General features: G+C 45.2%; 1 protein-coding gene across 1 annotated transcript in view; it reads left to right on the forward strand.

Annotated features, from left to right (window-relative positions):
- LOC146817397 (dynein axonemal heavy chain 5-like) overlaps positions 1–20,541 on the forward strand; it is a 1,608,734-nt gene that overhangs the window by 1,051,851 nt on the left and 536,342 nt on the right. The window contains exons 58-61 of the mRNA XM_085609634.1: positions 172–322; positions 2,550–2,664; positions 2,830–2,928; positions 11,901–12,001. Of these exons, the coding sequence (XP_085465760.1) occupies positions 172–322; positions 2,550–2,664; positions 2,830–2,928; positions 11,901–12,001 (466 nt within the window). The remainder of the gene's footprint in view (positions 1–171; positions 323–2,549; positions 2,665–2,829; positions 2,929–11,900; positions 12,002–20,541) is intronic.

Genomic DNA, 20,541 nt, shown 5'->3' on the forward strand with positions numbered 1-20,541 from the left:
TATCTCTCTGTCTCTCTGTCTGTCACTTATCCATTTGTACTGACGGCGCACATTACGAGCAGTTGTGATTTATAAATGCTCCTGATGTTACACAATGAATGCAAACAAATTATTTCTCTTTAAGATTTCTCGTCACGACTGTCTTTGGTTTATTCTTTTTCCATACCGTAGTTTACCAGATTATGAAAATGAGATTTCAGTCTTTGATTACTACGTGGACGAGTCAGGAGAATGGGACACCTGGCAGTCACGTCTGCCTGAAGTGACGTACATCGGGTGCACAGACATCTTGGGAGAGGTGTTTGTCAACACTCTAGACACCGTAAGTGCGACATCGTTTCCTCGAATGTGCCAAGTTGCCCAACAGATTGGCTTCTGTGGGAGCAAGTGATGTGTGAAAGTATCAGGCAAGGTAAATGTGATCCAAGTTTTTGTAGGTAAAACATTTTTTTGTTGTTGTAAAAATAGGTTTATTTGAGGAGGAATAATGAAACTCGTTGTTTCTCCCACCAATATGCCCATAGTAAGTGGGAAGTTCAGAAGCATTCTGCCTTTGACTAAAAACAAACTAAAAAGAAGTGAGGCAAGGAGGAAATGCTGAAAAATCATAGGAAAAAAGTTTTAAAAGCCCGAAAATATGTAATCGAGTGGACGTTCGCTGCATATATGAGATGTTTTTCTGGTGTGTATAAGTTAAATCATTAATAATTAATTAATAAGCACAGTTAATAGATTTAAGGATGTGCCCATTTCTACAACAGGAAAGCATATATATTTGAAAATATTTCAGACAGAGTGGAAAGGATGATTTAATATTTGTCGTGAAAATGTTGTGTTTGTTACGAATGCCTGTTAATGTTGACATGAAGTCTTCTGAAGCAGCAGTTATTTAAAGAGGACATGAAAAGTTAGTTCCAATTCTTTTCTTTAAAGGCTTTTATCTTGAAGCGCCTCATGCTGAGGCAATTACATAATAAATACCTAATGTACAATACTGTTCTGAAAGTGTTGGAAATTGATTCTTGTTACTCTCCTCCTTTCTCCCGTTCCCCATCCCCAAGGAAGTTGTGGCATATGTACTATTTCCTTCTCCCAAAATGTTGGTCGCAATAATTTACCAAACCGACCTATATGCAAGTAGGTCGATTCTGAAGATTCTGATTTGGAGTGGGTCGCAATCCAAACTACCATGTTAATATTCATGAGGTAGTTTGCAAATTGGAGCAGACTCTGATGGGCGGCTATCACAGGAATATTGGCCTACTGGGGCCAGCAGACCACCATGTATGTGATCTTCTTCCAGTCAAGTAATTTTTTTTAATGCAGACCATTTTCCTTAAAAAACATAACGGGGCTGAGTTTAAAAAAAGGTGTTTTTTTTGTATGAGATTTGGGAATGGTCCACTGAACCACTGCCTACTCTCCAACAAACCTTTTTTTAATTCACAAAGTGAAGGGATCCCCCAAGGGGTCTCAATGAGACCCCTTCCCTTTCGCGAATATTTCAATGGTTTACAACTACTATTTCTGTCCTAAATTAGTGATACAAATGGATAGGATTTACTATTTGTAACCTCCTATTTGTCCCCTTCCAAAAAATGTTACTGACTTCTAAAATGTGTTTAGTACAATAAAAACAGCAATTTTGCCGCCTTAAACGCCAAATCAAAGCATTTGTGGCCGCAAAAATGCTTTATACATCTGCCCATTGGAATAAATCAACACTGAGTTCTAGGACACAAGTTGTGAACAATAGATGAAATGTAAAAAGAAAAAGAGAGGCTCCATTTATTTCCAAAAAGTGTATTTATGTAGGTTTGTGTTTTACTGAGTTGAATATTCTGTATGTTTTACACAAACCAATTTACTCTGGTGGTAAAAGGGAAAATAAATTGGGTTCCTGTGCATCTATGTCATATAACATCAATATTTGCAAGTGGACAACATTTTTAATACTTTATGTTGAATGTGTGTAGTTTTGTTTCTTAAAAGTTTGTGAAACTTGGCTATCCTTTTTGGGTCATTACTAATGTTTGGTAAAATGTCATAGTAGCTATATAACAATGGGCCAGATTCACAAAAGTAATCTGAGACAAAATCCTAACTTTACGGGCATTGAGGAGTAGTAAAGTTAGGAATCCTAGCTTTACTACTCCTAAATGACATTTGTGAATACCGAAAGTCATAAAGTTAGGATTTTGTCTCAGTTAAACTTAAGTTTTGTTCTTAAATTAACCAAAACTTAAGTTTAACTGAGACAAAATCCTAACTTTATGAGTTTTGGTATTCACAATGTGCATTTAGGAGTAGCAAAGTTAGGAATACTAACATTACTACTCCTAAATGCCCTTTGTGAATACCGAAAGTCGTAAAGTTAGGATTTTGTCTCAGATTACTTTTCTGAATTGGGCCCAAAGCTTCTATATCACCTACATATTCCACAACATTTTCCCTTAGCCATATATCATGAAGCATATAATCAAGGCCTCTGTTTTTCAAGGTTTGTGTAAGGAGAGGCAATTCATGTAAAATAATTATGTTCACCGCAGATGATAGTTCGGACATTCATGGAATATGCCAGCATGGGAAAACAACATGTCTTATTAATTGGACCTCCAGGAGCCGGAAGGACATCTGTGATTAATGACTTCATCAACACACAAGGTACATCAAATTCAAATGTGACTTCAGTATTTCTTTGTTAGAATTCTCCCCTTTACCCTCAGATGTTCTAAAACTCCTCGCATAAAATTAGGAGTATTATACAGACATCTAGAAATTAATAATTTTCAATGCATTGGACTGTAAATAATATGTTTATACTTTCAGACAAATCCCACTTGTTGTTAAAAAGGATGGTGTTTTCTGGATCCACTAAGGCCTCTGACCTCCAGAATCTCATAGAAACCAACATTGTTCACAGGCAAGGTGAGATAAACTGACTTTGAAAGTGGTGCTGCTCTTGGTTGGTCTTAGTGAATGAACATGAAATCCCAATAATGTTGCCAGCCACTATATCAGATGTGTAAAAAACAAAGGAGAGGCAGACAAGGGTGTTTACATGAGTAGACGGCAGGTAGCCATAGAGACTGTTGTCTTAGATTTGAAGTACAAAATATACATTCACTTTCAAATCTACACACTACACAATCCTCTGCAGAGTTTTGGCAAAGAAGGTTAACCCAGTTAGATAGTTGTCACTTTTAAATATTCTTGTGATAACTTTATTTCGGTCATAAGACCATAAAAGTACACATAGGTACATCAATAATTACAATAAGACAATAAATAGACATAAAAGATTAAGAAATTTAAAAAAGAATTAAACTACGAGTTATCAGTGAAGGAGAAATAAGTACAAAAAATTAATTTAAAAAGGTTCGTCTCCTACGCCACATGCTGTGTAGATAACGAGATACTGCGAAGACAATAGGGGGATGGGTATCATAAATTAGAGACCTACAAGCCTGCATGAAATAACGAAAACCCAAGTTCCTGCAAATGGGAGTCAACCAACATTTTCTGATTACATGATAGGCAGGACAGAAGAACAACACATGTACAACAGTCTCCGTTTTATAATTACATGCAGGAAAAATTTCCTGGTTCTGCGTCTGCCACTTAGATGAGAAGGACCTAACCGGTAGGGTACCATGTCTTAACTGAATGTATAATTTTCGAGCAAGTGGAGGTTCAATTTGGTCCATAAATTCCTCTAGTTTTGGGTCTGGTTTAACTACGAGGAACTCTGAGGTCAACCTACCCACCGCTGTAGAACTCGAAAGTAATAAAGAATTATGTGTACATGTCAGAGAGAGAAGTTCTTTCTTTGGTAGCCCGGGACAATAAGTTTCCGGGGTTGCCCACAATTCCGGCAGTCCTAAACAAATACTAGCTGCATTGATATGCAGGAGCCAGGGGATCTTTTTGTATTTAAGGGCAGGCCAAATCTCAGCAAATTCTGCTCTATATGAGGCCAGTTCAGGGACTGACCATAACCTCTTCCAGTACAAAGTTGGTCTGGCACTTATGATCTCCTCTATTGAGACTAAACCAAGGTCAAACCTAAGGGGGATCAAAGGCGTGCTGGAAGGAAGCCCTACAAGAGTTATTAAGAAGGACTGCTCAACCTTTGTGAGGGTCCCTATCTGCTTGTGTCCCCAAAGTTCAGCCCCATAGATTGCAGCTACTCTTGCCTGCCGACAATAAATCTCCAAAGCAGGGGACACTGGTTTGTAGGTTGATTTTTTAAAAACTTTGTTTAAACCCCCTACCAGCTGGGCGAGCTTGAGCGTCGACTTAGCAATCTGCGCATTCCAGCTAAAATTCTCAGTTAAAATGACGCCCAAATAGACAAAGGTTTTAACCCTTTCAAGGGGAATACCAAATAGACCTGGATTTGGACGCACCCGCTTCGGGGGGTTGAAAATCATAAATTTTGTTTTCCCCAAGTTGATTTCCAGTCCCCTTAGCTCGCAAAATTTCACAAAACCATTCAGTATGTTTTGAATGCCCGATGATGTTCTAGACAGTAGCAGAGTATCGTCTGCAAACATCAGAGCGGGCACTCGACCACGTAACCAATTTAGGGGCATCATTGTTTACCACACAATTCAGATGGTCGACAAGACCATTAATATAAAGGCTTAATAGTGTGGGAGCCAACACACACCCTTGGCGAACACCTTTTTGGACAGGAAATCGGTCAGTAAGGTCACCATATTTACCACACCTTACCTGGGCAAAATTATTTTCATGAAGCCTAGATAAGACGGCCAATAGATAAGGCGGAAGACCCAAATCTGCTAGGACTTGCCACAATTTAGCTCGCGGAACTAGATCAAAAGCTGCCCACAGGTCCACAAACACTAGGTAGAGGCTGCCACCCTCCACCAAGGCTGTTTTCCAGTGCAAGACCTGCAGGCGAAAAATCTGATCTAGAGTGGAGGTACCAGCCCTAAAACCTGCCTGGAGTGTAGACAGAATCCCATTCTCCTCAATCCACCCCAGGACCCTGTCCAGGAGAACCCTCCCCATTAATTTTTGTGAGGTATCAATAAGGCTGATAGGCCTATAATTACAGGGAGTTAACGGACAGCCCTTTTTAAAAACGGGCACAATTTCTGCCCCTAGCCAGGTGTGGGGTAAATCACCCCCTGCAAGATACAATTGAATAGAACAACCAAATAGGGAGCCCATATCTTTGGTTGTACCCTAAACAGGTCCCCGGGCAGTTTATCTAGGCCAGGAGCCTTATTAGGGAGCATTTTTCCTATCGCTGTTTCCACCTCAACCAAGGTAAAAAGTTCAGATGGAGCACAGCATACAAGAGCTGGTGGAGGTTCAAGGGTACCAACAAACAGACCGTCATAATTACACGTGCCATATAGATCACCAAAGTAATTTTCACAAATTGAGGAGGCAATATTAGGGGCAGGAGCGTGAAATTGCCCACTAACTCCAGTTGCTACGATAGACCAAAATGATTTAGCATCATTGCAACTAAGCGCAAGACCCAACTCCTCCCACACTGCAGCCTCCCCTTCCTTCTTCGCATCACTGATTGCCTTTTTATACAGGGAGCGATTTACCCTGATGGCTTCTCTGTCGTTGGTTTTTAATACCAGCAACAGAGCCTTTTTGGCCATACGACAAGTCGTGTTAAACCACCGAGCTGTTGCAGTCCGAGACTGAGTTACCCTCTTTACTGGGTACAAGATGTCTTTTAGGGCAACAACCAATTGACCATGAATATCAGTTGGGCTGCCCAAAGGGCCAACTCTCCCCATCTCTTCAATAAATGGTATTATGATTTCATAAAGTTCCGCAAGTTTACTGTTGGACATTTGAAGTTCTGGGCACTTGACCCTCCTTCTATAGTTTGTGATTATCAGTGGGTCGGTGACTTGATTCTCATCCGGGGCAGGTTTTTTAAGTCCAAAACTCCCCGGTTTGAGAGTCAAGGCTAAAGCATTATGGTCACTGTCAAACCTCTCAATGACCACAAACTCATAAAGCCTATCCCAGTCCCTTGCTTCAATAAAAATATAGTCGATTATCGAGGTATGATTTAATCTATTGAACGTTACTTTCCCAGGTCTATCTGGCTTCACCCTTCCGTTGCATGCTCGCAACGATGCAGCTAAGGAGAGCGACTGCAGTTGCAAGACAGGGGGAGTCCAGACCTTGACCAAAGAGGTCAGCGGGTCAGGAATGTTCCATAGTAAATCCACTTCATCTGGGTCTCCTACATTTGGGTCCCAAAGGGGCTCGAAATGGCAGTTAAAGTCCCCACCCAAAATTAACATAGTGGAGGAGTCGAGTGACTGTATAAGATTAGACAGTACAGTAATAGCCTCCGATTCAAGGCCCCGCTTGATTGGCCTTGAATAGACATTTATGAAAGCAATATTTGGGCCATTCACTAAATCCAATAAAACAAGTTGTACGTCCCGAGAGTTAGTTGGAATTTCTAATGCCTTCACTCCTAGATGGGTGCCAACCCATATGGACAGCCCACCCGAGGGCCTGCCCCTACTGCTCATACTTGCTAGAATATCATACGTTGCAAAGCCCGGAGCCACACTCTCTTTAAGCATCCAGGTTTCTTGCAGCATACAGATGTCAAATGAGGCAATAAACGCACCCCACTCAGGAATGGGCAATTTGTTCTTGAGAACATTCCACGAGACGATCTTAACACATTCGGCATCAGGGGCATGCTTGGGTGTTGGAAAATCCAAGGAACCAGTGGAATAACTCAAGATGAAGGACCCGGCACCCGCCCCCTGCTCAGGTACGCAATTTGGAAGGGAGCAAGAGATAGAGGGAGAAACAGTTAATTCTGATATCAAGGTCCCCTCTAGTGGTCTAGGTTGTTCAATTAGGTCAGATTTACCAATATACAGTAATCCGAGATTATTGGTTGGGTCAGATTGAGTAACAGCGAGTGATGGATTGGTCAATGGCCACATCTGTCAATCACAACCGTCGAGGCCAGAAAGGGCTTCATATCTATTCAAGACATCAAGCGGCGTGAATGGTACCAGGTGGTCCATCCTCCTATTTCGATTCCCGTAACTCCTTGGCAATACAGTGTCCCACCTTGGGATGTTATCAAAAGTCATTGATTTGAAATTAGGTTCAAACATTGTATGCCCATTGTTACAAAATGCACGTGGATTGGTCTGTGGGAGGGCAGGAGCCCCAGGGTGCCCAACTCTATTCCTTTGGATTCTGGGATAAAAGAAAGTCAGCTCAAAAGGGGCAATAGAAGTACCAGAATTCCCTACTGACCAGTTTAGAATATGCCTAACGGCCTCGGGGTCTCTGAAATTAATAACAATTAAATCCCCCTTAATGTCCTTCACCCTACTTCCCAACCAGGGGAGTCGGCGAACATGAAGGATCTCACCATTAATGTTATAAGGGAGAGGACAATTTTGGCTCAGCCAATGTACGATTTTATTTTTAAGCTGAAAGAACCCCTCCCTCTTGCCATCTGGCAGTGTTGGAACTCCCGCTAGCACAACCACATAGGGAACAGCTTCTGGCGGTAATTCAACTTGGGGCTTCTTACGTTTCGTACCCCTAGCAATGCTAGAACTCCCACTCTCATCATCACCCATGTTTCCTGCACCCCGTTTTCCCCCAACCCTCTGGATTTCACTAGCAGCAAGCAAAGCCGATTGCCTTGCAGATTTAAGGGGTATTAGCCTCTGTTTGTTAGAACCAGTGGTCATGCTACCTTTGGCTGGGCCTTCACACACAACAGGAAGAGAAGAATGCATGGTTACTACGGGAGGATGGTCCGGAACCGCTTGGTCCTTAATCTGCCCCGCTTTACTACTAATGACCAGCTCTATATTCCCTAGCCTTTCCTCGACCCTCTTTAACCTCTCAATAATTGGTAAAATAAATGACCTTATGAGATGTTCAATGCTTTCCAAAGGGTCGGTAAACTGTACTTCCTTTGGAGAACAATATAAGGGGGTGCCTACTTCCACTAGGGTTGATGCAGTGTCTGAAACAACCTTTGGGTTGGTGCAGTTACTATGGGGACTTTTGGGATAGATACAGCTGGTTTGGCAGCCTTAGTACTTTTCCCAAAGTCAGAGTGACTGATCCTGGGTCTACATGGGCCCTTCTTCCTCCTTTTATTTAGTGGTGGGCCGAGAACTTTGGACAACAGTGTTTTTCTAATCTTCCTTTTCGTAATCTCCACATTTAACAGGGAAGGGTTAGCTAACACTTCTACTCCTGATAGAGAATCACAAGAGCGAGAGATGGTGTTTTCGTGTAAACTATCAGGCGGGTTAGATAGGGAAAATGGAGGGGATAACTCCCGCAAAAGTGCGGGAACACTATCTATAGAGAACAAGTCATCATTTTCAATAGAGGGGCTTGCATCAGGGAAAATAACTTGTTGTGATAGATCTATAAGAGGCGTATTCTTCATACATTCAACTGACTGGCGGCGCTCGGCCCGACGCTCAGCTAGTATGTCCTCCCTCCCTAGATCCATGGGAACCTTACTAAAATAACGGTCTAATGTGCCTTTAGTAGAACCCCCAACCTTCACAGATGACAAATATTCATGGCTCACAGCCATAATAAGTTAGTGGAACAAATATACAATTACTGTACTTCACATAGGCAAGAGAGTGGCCCCAGCCCAGCCTCCTCTGAGGGCCACAGAGGGCCCACCCTTTGCTGTCCGCGACGCAGGAGATATGCTCGAATTTGACGCGCCTCCGGGCGCGTGAGTAGCCCTCTGCCTACTACCCACACGCTGCTCCCACTACACGAGAGACAGGCAAGGTTTTAACGTGCTTCCAGGTACATCAACAAAAGTCTCAAGGACCGCCTTCAGGTACTTCGGTGCCTATAAAGATGAAGTCGTCCACACAGCGGCTGCAAAGATGTTTGAAAAAGCAGCAGCGGGAGGATAATGCAGCAACAGTACTCAGCACAGTTGGGGAAGAACACAGATAGAGTAGTTGAAAAGGTCCCAATAAAAGCCACTGGCCCACAACAGGCTTATCTACGACCCCTGTCAACCCACAGGTAATAACAGCTTATGTCCTAAGGGGCAATGGCAGATAGTATGACCAGGTCTGAATAGGTCGAGTAGCACAGAGGCAAAAATATTGCAGGGATGCCTAAGAGTTTATGCAAGAGACAAAAACATTGCTGCCTCGTCGATAGACTAATGCGCAAAGGTAAATAGCATAGCCAGACAGCCACTAGCAGCACTTACAGTTCAGGTGTTCTGCAGCAAACGTCAGAGGGAATGCCCAGCCCGGCCTCAGACGGTCCTCGACGGGCAAGTACGGGCCCGCCCTTGGCCCGGGCTTTGCCCGGGCGCTGCCCGGGCACGTCCCGCACTGCGGGGCGCTCAAAAGGCTTAAATGCAGCCCGGGCGCTGCCTGATGATGTCAGCGGCAGGCGCCCGGACCAAGGAACGCTGGGTGTTGAAGTTTAAAGGGCCGTTCCCCTCACGGCGGCAAGAATAGCAGGGATCCTGTGTTGTTTGCTCCCCAAATCAGGCCGTTCCCCTCACGGCAATCTCGCTGGTAAATATGATGGCACCAGGGCTTCCTTCACTTTGAGATTATAAGCAGAATTTTGGAATGTTTCCATAATCTGGAAGCTGTGTCGATTTAATCTTTGCCAGTCCAAAGAAGATGTCTCTCAAAGATGGGCAGTAATCAGAGGCACATTTGCCGTATTTGGGGGTTCATCAATTTGATGCAGTTGATATTCTTTGGTAGGATTTGACACAGAAGGGAAGCTTACAAATCAATAATGAGCTGAATGTATACTTTTGAAAAACCTATACACCTTAAAAGTTATAATTATTGCACACTACAGTAGGTGTTTCCTTCTATTTATTTTTACTTACTAAATAATTAAAATGTATGGTGTGAATGTAAATAAATAATTAAGCATGTTCTTGCTTTAGGTACTAGAATGATGCAATCTAAGTGGGCTTATGCTACTGTAAAACATTAGGTCACAAAGTGCTTTCAAACGTATAATATATTGATCAACTGAAAAAATAAAAAATAAAAGAAAGCAAAGAGTCCTATCTGCAAATGCATATCCAGAATCACAGAATCAGGATCTGCAGACGTTATCTATCCAAGATTACACCTATGAGTAGGATATGCAAAAGGTGGCTTGATTTTCCAAAGTTATATGTGTAAAGTTGGGGAATAAAAATTGATGTTTCCATGGGACTGCGACTGGAGTTGGCTATATAATTAGGTGAATATCCACAATCTCTTTCACACAAAAACGAATGCCTTTCCCCACATTCATTGCATTTCTGAACGTATACCCTAATCATCTTCCATTTGAAAAAAAGAGTAAACAAATAGATGTACAATTTCAAATTTACTCTTGTCCTTATTTGGTTGAAGTTTCTCTGGAGTTCCTTGTGGGTTCTTTGAACCCCTAAAGTTGTGAGAAACTATGCCTTGCAGTGTATACCCTTAAAATATTTTAATTGTTGTGAATTTACACTAAAACATCTTGGTTAACTGCTAGAACAAACGTAGACTCAAGAGTCATTTAATTACCAGAGGAAGAGACTTCAAGGCAAGATTCATTGTTACAAAGCAATACCTGAGCAGAGTTAACATACCCTCTCTTAAGGATTGAAGAGTATACCAGAATTTAACACACAAGTCTAACTAATCTAGCCGCTGATACTTGCAACACAAACTGGAAGTGAATGAGCACTAAAAAGCAATGCAGGAGAATGGGACTGGTGTGTCCAAAACAAGCAACACGTTAAAGTGCCCTTTTATATAGAGCAATAAAAGACACACAGCTTATAATTTATTATACCTTCACATTTTTTACATCATGATAACCATAGTGGCCATGCTTTATTCATTGGTTGCTTGCACTACTTTTTCAATTCAACCTCTGCTCTAAAGAGCCATTCTGTACGTGGAATGCAGTATTAAAGGAATTGTAAATGCATCAACTTTTTAAAATGGATTTTAATGCTTGTGAGACTGCCTTCTGGGAAACTGAAACATTGCTTTAATTATATATGATTTCAAATTAAATAGAATTGCCATTATCTAGGCAAATCCTTGCTTACCACAAATAGGATAGGTTTATAGAAACCTCAAAGTACATTCAGAGAACATAATTGTATCTCCTGAATATTGATACATGATCCCCTGAAACCTGGACTCAACTCTGAACCTCGAAGACCAGAGCTGGCCATTGCTTCTATAAACCTTTTTATTATGTCTAATGTACCTGGAGCCTGATGCTTGTGGGTTGTTCTTGGAAACGACATCTCAATAAGGGATACAATGTTTTCTTCTTTGCTGCTGTGGGACCAATCCGATGTTGTCAAATCATGTGTAAATTGTGCTTCCACCCAATTTGATGTTCTCGGTTGTGGGCATATTTCCCTCTCACCTGTGGGTTTTTCTCCAAATTTGTTCATGAAAAATGTCTAGATTCTGAGTTTTGGAACCTGGGGCGAGGGAAAGCATGCTGTTTTACCATGCAATAAGACCAGATCACATTATTGGTGCATTTAACCTACATAATTCAGAATAGGGAGGATAATATCAATCCAGAGAAGAACTGCCAGGTGCTTTAGCAGTTTTTTCCCTATTCGATCTTATCTCTAGTTATTCCAACGAATATCAGTGCGTAACATCCAAATTGGACATAAATAGAGGACACCATTCTGAACTGTCTAATATAAAAAATTACTGAAATATTTACATGGATGGGACTGTTTTCCTTTGTTTGGTGCCTCTTATCCAAGTTGTCTCAAACTATTTAATTGTCCTTTTACAGTGAGCATTCTAAATGGGTGAATATTGTATTCCTGTCTCTATGGTTATTTCAAATGTTTATTGCAGGATTTATCTACGGAGCACCAGATGGAAAATCCTTTCAAATGTTCATTGATGACATCAATCTTCCTCAGCCTGATGCCAATGGAGTACAGCATTGCAATGAGGTACTGTACAGGTGTAGAATGCAAGTAATATTTTTGCTGAGCCGTTAATTTAAACTCCTTCAAAAACCTCATACATGCAATCAGTAGTGAACCGTCACATCTCCATATAACAACATTTATTCCTAAAAGGTATTATTCCAATCCAATCCAAAAATTCTTTATTTCGGTCATATAGACCATAAAAGACACAATAAAAACATTACAGACAATAAAACATTATTAAAATACATTTGAATAAAAACGACTCTCCCAGCAAGGAATGAGTTAAAATTACATTTAGAAGATTCTTTAAAAAGTTCAAGGAGCTTCAGACAATTTTTTCCTTCTAATCAACCAAATGGCCATAAGAAATTTGGAAACAGCAAACACAATGTGGCCCAGGGTACTAGTTTTCAAAATCCTGTATGCTTGTGCATAGTCTCTGAATCCCAGGTTCTTACAGATTGGCGCTATCCAATATTTTCTGGGCCTTTGGTATGCAGGGCACACAAACAAAATATGGGGGTCATCTTCCACATGGTTGTTACAACAGGGACATATTTTGTCGCCCCCATTTGACCACTTCGAAGTGTATGAATTAATAGGTAGTGTGCTATACCTCCACTGAACATACAATTTCCTTGCCAGGATGGGAAAGATAAAATCCATAAAAGGTTCGAAAACGTAAGAATTTTTGGATTCTAAAAATTGCAAGGTTAAAGTGCCACTATTTTGAGCAGCCGTCAAATGTGCAAGGGACCTGGCTTTATAGATTTGTGCCAGAGCCTTGCGCGAGATTGCACGGCAGCCTCGTGCAGGGTCCTCCCACAGAACACGGAGATTAATGGCAGACAGTTCGTTTTCCACGAAGGTGAGCCAGGGGATTTTACCGCTAGAGTTTAAGCTCATGACATGGGTAAGATCCTCCCTATAATGATGGAGTTCGTCCGTAGACCAGAGCCTGTGCCAGAACTTCACTGGCTTTGACACAAGCTCCTCTGCGATAGGGGGGAGACCCATGTCCATTCTCAAAGGCTGGAGTGGCGTGGCACTTGGAAGGGCTAGAAGGCGCCTTAAAAAGCTATTTTCCACTATTGATAGGCCCTTCACCGTTTTATGTCCCCATAGCTCACTGCCATACATGGCCGCTGCCTTGGCCTGGGTCTTATAGGTTTCAAGGGCCGGGCTTATGGGCTTGAAGGAAGAAGTGTTAGCCACTTTCAGGATTGCACCCGAGAGTTGGGATAGTTTAGCCTTGGATCGTACTATCTGTCGGTCCCATGCCAAGTTTTCCTGCAATGTAACCCCCAGATATGTGAAGGTGGACACCCTCTCAAGGCTAGCGGTCCCCAGGGTAGGATTAGGCCTAGTTTTAGTTGGTGGGTTAAAGATCATAAACTTGGTCTTTTCTGTATTCAACTCCAACCCATGCTGGTGGCAGAAGAGACCAAAACCATCCAGGATCCTCTGGATCCCCATTGGCGATTTTGAAAGGAGGAGGGTATCATCGGCGAACATGATTGCCGGTACCCTCCTACCTGCCAAACAGGGGGCGTCGTTGTCCTTGACGTTTTCCAGATGTGAGATGACATTATTGATGAATAAACAAAACAGGGTCGGTGCCAAGACACAACCCTGCCTCACACCTCGGCACACAGGAAACCTGGATGAGAGTCTACCATCCTTCCCACACCTAACTTGCGCATAGTTGTTCTCATGCAGCCTGACCAAGATGTTAAGTAGCTGGGGGGGAATACCTAACTTTTCCAACACCTCCCAGAGTTTCCTGCGCGGGACTAGGTCAAAGGCTGACCTCAGATCCACGAAGACCATGTACAATCTCCCGCCCTCGATCCTCACCGTCTTCCAGTAGAGGAGAACTAGGCGGAAGATCTGGTCCATGGTCGATGTGTTTCTCCTGAAGCCAGCCTGCAAGGGACTCAAGATGTCATTTTCCTTGACCCAGTCTAATAGGTGGTTCAGAATGAGGCACGCAAAAAGCTTTTGGGGAACATCTATCAGGCTGATAGGCCTGTAATTTGCAGGACTCAAGGGGGACCCTTTCTTATAAATCGGAACTATTTCAGCCCCTAACCAGGAGAAAGGGATCGCCATACCTCCCAAGATGGCATTGAAAAGGACTAGAAAGTACGGGGCCCAAATGTCAGGGTGATATCTGAACAAATCACCGGGTAACTTGTCCAGCCCCGGTGCCTTCCCCAACGCTAAGCCCTCCAGTGCCAGCTTCACCTCCCCCAAAGAAAATTCCAAGGCCACATCTGGCAGGCAGGGGGACTCTACCATCATCCCCTCCGGCCAGAGAGTGGATTCTTGATATAGAGACCCAAAATGAGCCTCCCAGACAAAGGGGGCAATATTGGGTTCTACTGCAGACAACAAATCCCCTGTTCCATTGTTTACAAGAGCCCAAAATTTTCTAAAATCTTTAGATTTGAGGGCTCCAGACAGGTCATGCCAGTGATTCCAATCCCACTCTGCCCTTGCGTTGGCCAGTGCTGCCTTGTACTCCCTCCTAAGGGCAGCGATCTTCACCTTATCACTACCATCTTTAATTGCAGAAAGAAGCTCAGACTTAGTTTTCCTACAAATGGAGGTGTACCAAGTCGGAGCACGAGTCTTTTTCCTTCTAATAGGCAGGGCCGGGTTGAAGACATCTGCGAGGTCCCTTACTAGGGCCTGGTGAATACCAGATAGTCTCTCATTATAATCTGCGGGTCTAGGTTGGTTGATGAGGGCGTCCACCTCCTGGAACCTAGGGAGTGCTATACCATAGAGGTTTGTTAAAGCTTCTTCTTTCTCAACTATCTTCCCCCATTTCACTCGACGCCTGCTTGTGGTGAGTAATATGTCTCCCTGATCGGTTGCAAGATCGGTAGTTGGCGTCCCTAAGGCAGGGGCTGGGTGCTGGATCTCCAAGGAAAGGGCATTATGGTCACTGTCTATCCTCGGGATCACTCTAAAATCTAAAACTTTAGGCCACAGGGAAATATCTATAAAAATATAGTCCAGCCTTGACTCATGGCCCTTTTTGTTGAAGGTGCACACCGAAGGAGTGTCAGAAGGGGTGCGCCCATTACACGCCCTTAGTGCAAAATTCAGGGTGAGAGAAGTAAGTTGTACTGCCAACGGAGACCAAGCTTTGGGGTGAGGTGATGAAGAAGGAGGGACTCCCCAATGGTCATCCTCGGCAGTAAAAGCACCCTCCATTAGGCCCTCCAGGGGTTCAAAGTGGCAATTAAAATCTCCTCCCATCACTATTTTCAGGTTGCCTGTCAATTGCCCTAGAAAAGATGAGAGATCAGCCAGAGTGGGAGATTCTTTGCCCACAGCGACAGGTCGAGAGTAGACATTAACAATAGCCCACGTGCTTTTGTCAGGCCAACTGAGGAGCACACACTGTATGTCCGGTGAAAGTGTATCCATACTAACCACCTGACACCCAATGTGGCTCGCCACCCAGATTGCCAAACCTCCCGAGGGTCTCCCTCTCCCATTCGATCTTGCCGGGCTTTCAAAAATGTCATATCCCCTCCTAACCTGAGGCGCCCTGGCCCATGTCTCTTGAAAGAGGAGTATGTCACCTTTGCTAACCAAAGTTTCCCACTCTGGGGTATTCACCTTACTGGAGATGCCAGCTACATTCCAGGACAGAATGGTCAAACCTGGGCCTTGGAATTGGGGACCAACTTCACTAAGTGCAGACGGGATATCAAATGCAGAATTACCCAAGTCACCCAAGGCAATGGTAATGGGCGGCCGAATGGGTAATTCAGCGAGCTCCACCAATTGCGTTGCAGCAGCAGATAATGTATTTGGTGGATCCTCATCTAACGCTTGAGTGCTTCCCAATGTGGTCCCTCCGTCTTTTGCAGGGGCCAGGGACCTTTTTTTATTTACGGGAACGGATGTACCTTCCCCCCTGAATGAAGACCCATAGGCAGAAATTATCGGGTGTTGCGGAATGACCCCCCTTATTGGTCAATCTACTAGGTCCAGACAGGAGAATCTATTCTGAAGGACAAGATTACCATGGACAGGCAGTGAATTATACTTGGGTCTGTACCGTGAACCGTCTACGGCAAAGCCCACTCTAGTCCAACTCTGTTCCCTCCCCACTCCTAAATTGGAAACATTTAGATAGAAATGCGAGAGAGACACTACGTCTATGTTGGATTTATCCGGCCTTACCAACCAGTTGCAAATGTACGGAGCAACTAGTGGGCTTTTAAAGCTAACTATGATACAGTCCCCTGCCCTATTTTTGGGGGTAGTTCCAATCCATGGGATCCTTCTGACCATCAGCACATCACCTTTGATATTAGAAGGGAGGGGCCTGTTAATATTCAGCCAGCTAATTACTTTATTACGAAGTGAGTCCTGTGGCTCTCTGATGCCACCAGTGAGCTCAGGAACTCCCACCATAATCGCTGTATAAGGCACAGCCTCGGGGGGCAAATTAACCGCCCTACGTCTACTATTAGGACTCATGGGGCGATGTCAAGAATTCCTGTCATACAAGGGAAACACGCCCTTATGTAAACAGGAGAGCTGTTACATAACTCAAGGGAAACACGCCCTTATGTAAACAGGAGAGCTGTTACATAACTCAAGGGAAACACGCCCTTATGTAAACAGGAGAGCTGTTACATAACTCAAGGGAAACACGCCCTTATGTAAACAGGAGAGCTGTTACATAACTCAAGGAAAACACGCCCTATAAAGGGAGGAACCGGGAGGTACAAGGCTGTCGGATATTGTGTTTACACCGACGTACCTGCTTCGTGAAGAGCAGTGTTCCGGAGTGGTGCTCCAGTAAGGCAAGAACGGAGGTAGGTCGAGTCGTTACTCCCTGGGCCGTGTCTTGCCCCATCGTCACCTGTGAAGGACCCGGAAGCTCTACCGGTCAACCATTGAGCTTCGCTTTTTGACTCGGCTGAGTCCAAGCGCAGTGGCGCTTTTGCTGGTTGGAGTCGTAACTCCCAGCCCGACCAGAGACACAGGGACTGCCAGCTGTAACGCACACCAGGAGGTGTTTGCCGCGTTACAGACTCGGAAGTCCACAGGATCGATTGAGCGGCTGCTCTCGGTTCAGTCTTCTTGCTTGTGATTGGGGTATCGGTGACGCATCACCAGGAGGTGACTCCGCGTCCCGGTGCAGTCTGAGGAAGAGGTTGAGCGGCTGCTCCCTTCAGGTAGAGACCCCGGCTGGGTGTTTCCCTGACTCCTCGATTCTCCCCAACACTCTTCGTGCCCCTCACAGCCTACCGATTGGCATTGTCGGCCATTTCATTTCTGCCCTCTGTTGGCATACGCCGGGATCGGCGTATATGCAGAGGACGGTTAGGACCATCCGTGCTGTGGGCTGGTAACGTACTTAGCCTGGAGGATTCCAGTGACTATAACTTTTGTTTGTTCTTTGTATTTTATTTGCCTTCATTAAAAGAACTAACCCTTCACAAGTGGTTGCGTTCTCATTGTCGTGTCTGTTAAACGATCCTGAGACGTTCAGGGCGTTACAAAATATCCGACCTTAATAACACTAACTGTCTCCCGGTCGATAACAGACATGGCAACACTTGATGATGTGCTGGCTGCTTTAGCGGCCATGCAAGTTGAAGTGGCTGCCTCTAGGCAAGAAACAGCCGATGTAAAAGCCAGACTGGATGCTATCCAATTGGACCCGCTCACGCCCAGCACCTCCCTCACGAACCAGACCCCTGCGGTATTAGTGGAAATGCCGGTAGCCATCCCCTTGGCAACACCAGAGAGGTACAGTGGGGATCCTAACACAGTGCAGGTATTCCTCACACAAGTGGCGCTACATTTATCGTGCAAACCAAAGGCGTTCCCCACGAGTCAGGCTCGTGTGGCTTTCCTTATATCCTATTTGGCTGGAAACGCGGCACAATGGGCCGTACCTCTGGTGAGCAGGGACGACCCCCTCTTATGTGATTGGGGTGCTTTTCGCGAGGAATTCCTGAAGGTATTCGACAGAAGGGCTGACTCGTACACGGCGGACCGTGAAATGCTTGAGTTGAGACAGGGATCCAACGACCTGGTGCAGTATCTCAACGCGTTCCGAAGGCTGGTTGCGGAAACCAAGTGGCCTGTTGCTAAACAGACGGCGCTCTTCCATCAAGGGCTGTGCGATGAGCTGAAGGACGCCGTGGCTCATATTGACCCTCAACCCAAGACATGTGAGGGCCTTATCAACCTGGTATTACGGCTGGAACATAGGCTAAGTGAAAGAAAGGGGGATCATGGGAGAAAAGGAAAATCCCTTCCATCCTATGCGACGGTGGGAAGTCCTGAAACTTCCACCGCATCCAAGGGAGAACCCATGGACATCAGCGCAATACGAGCGAGCCTCACAGCCACGGAGAAAGAGTCACGCCGTAAACAAGGATTGTGCCTATATTGTGGCAAAAAAGGCGACTACGTACGTGAATGCCCTGCCAAACCGAAGACGTCACGTTATCGGGCCAACCGGTCGGTAACAGCCGTGGTGGACATACCGGCGGAAAACTAGAGGACTCCAAGACCAGAGAAGGGGCATCTCGGAGTCACTCATCCATCCCTTCACTTTCCAACTCGGTCACTAAGGGACAACGACACCTGTTTATCACGGTGCACGTGGGAGTGCATGACCAGTGGATACCCGTTGTGGCCATGGTGGATTCAGGGGCCACTGGCATGTTTATGGACCACAACGAGGCATGCAGGCTAGGGCTAGTGCTTCTTACCAAAGCAGTACCCGAAGACGTCTATGCGGTAGACGGAAGGCGATTGGTGACGGGGCCCATCGGACAGCACACGGGGGTCCTTCCGATGAGATATGGGAGGAACCATTTGGAAAAAATCGATTTTAACATCATCCGAGCGCCCCAATATGGCGTCATATTGGGATTGCCGTGGCTACAGAAACACAACCCCTTTGTGGATTGGCCAACACATCGCATCGAAATGACGTCACCGTATTGCATCCTGCATTGTGGAATAAGAACGGAATCCCTTGACGCAGATGAGAGCGGGAGTCAGACGGTGGCTACAGCGGCAGAAAAAGATGTGGCTCTCCCCCAGGCTTATCACAGTTTTGAGGATGTATTTGATGAGGTGAAGGCGGAAGTGCTACCACCACATAGACAGTTTGACTGCCAGATCGACCTGGTGCCAGGGGCCAGCGTTCCCAGCGGCAGGCTGTATGCCCTGACGGAGCCTGAAAACGTGCATCTCCGGGGGTACCTGGATAAACTCCTCAAGCTAGGATTCATCCGCCCGTCCAAGTCTCCGGCCGCCTCGCCACTCTTCTTCATCCCGAAGGCTAATGGGGAGCTGAGAGCCTGTGTGGACTTTAGGGCATTGAATGCGATAACCATAAAAAATCGGTACCCCTTGCCTCTCATCAGTGTACTTCTGGAACAGGTCAAGAAAGCTCGTATCTACACCAAGTTGGATTTGAAAGGGGCATACCATCTGGTGCGCATGAGGGACGGAGACGAGTGGAAGACCGCCTTTAAGACCAGGTTCGGCCTTTTTGAGTACCTCGTCATGCCGTTCGGTCTGTGCAACGCCCCGGCAGCCTTTCAGTACTTTTTGAATGAGGTGTTCAGAGAGGACAGGATTCCCGCCACAGCGGACAGGGTGGCACACATAAAAGACACGTTGATGCGCTCAAGGGCTGTCCTAATAGAGGCCAAGAGAAGATACAAGGCTGCGGCAGATAGGAAGAGAAGGCCCGGGCCACTGTACCGCACTGGAGACTACGTCTGGATATCCACAAGAAACATGAGGTTTCGAAAGAACAGTGTGTTCCATCCCAAGTACATGGGCCCCTATCGAATTACCAAATGTATGGGTCCCGTGAACGTGAAGGTGTGCTTGCCCCAGTCTTTGCGGATACACCCTGTCTTTCATGTATCATTGCTCAAACCAGCACCCTCCAAGCCGTCTGGGACACCTAGGCCGGTATGCGTGGAGTCGGAGGTGGAGTATGAAGTGTCGGGCATACGGGCGTCCAAATGGCGCAGGGGGAAGCTGTGGTACCTGGTTGCGTGGAAAGGCTATGGCCCGGAGGAGCATTCATGGGAACCGGCTGAAGGGGTTCATGCTCCGCGCTTGGTCTCCTTGTTCCATCGGCGTTTTCCTGCCAGCGCTGGACCCGTGGGGAGCCGCTGAGAGGGAGGATGTACTGTCAAGAATTCCTGTCATACAAGGGAAACACGCCCTTATGTAAACAGGAGAGCTGTTACATAACTCAAGGGAAACACGCCCTTATGTAAACAGGAGAGCTGTTACATAACTCAAGGGAAACACGCCCTTATGTAAACAGGAGAGCTGTTACATAACTCAAGGGAAACACGCCCTTATGTAAACAGGAGAGCTGTTACATAACTCAAGGAAAACACGCCCTATAAAGGGAGGAACCGGGAGGTACAAGGCTGTCGGATATTGTGTTTACACCGACGTACCTGCTTCGTGAAGAGCAGTGTTCCGGAGTGGTGCTCCAGTAAGGCAAGAACGGAGGTAGGTCGAGTCGTTAC

Source organism: Triturus cristatus, chromosome 6 (assembly GCF_964204655.1).
Source record: "Triturus cristatus chromosome 6, aTriCri1.1, whole genome shotgun sequence".
Taxonomy (NCBI): Eukaryota; Metazoa; Chordata; class Amphibia; order Caudata; family Salamandridae; genus Triturus; species Triturus cristatus.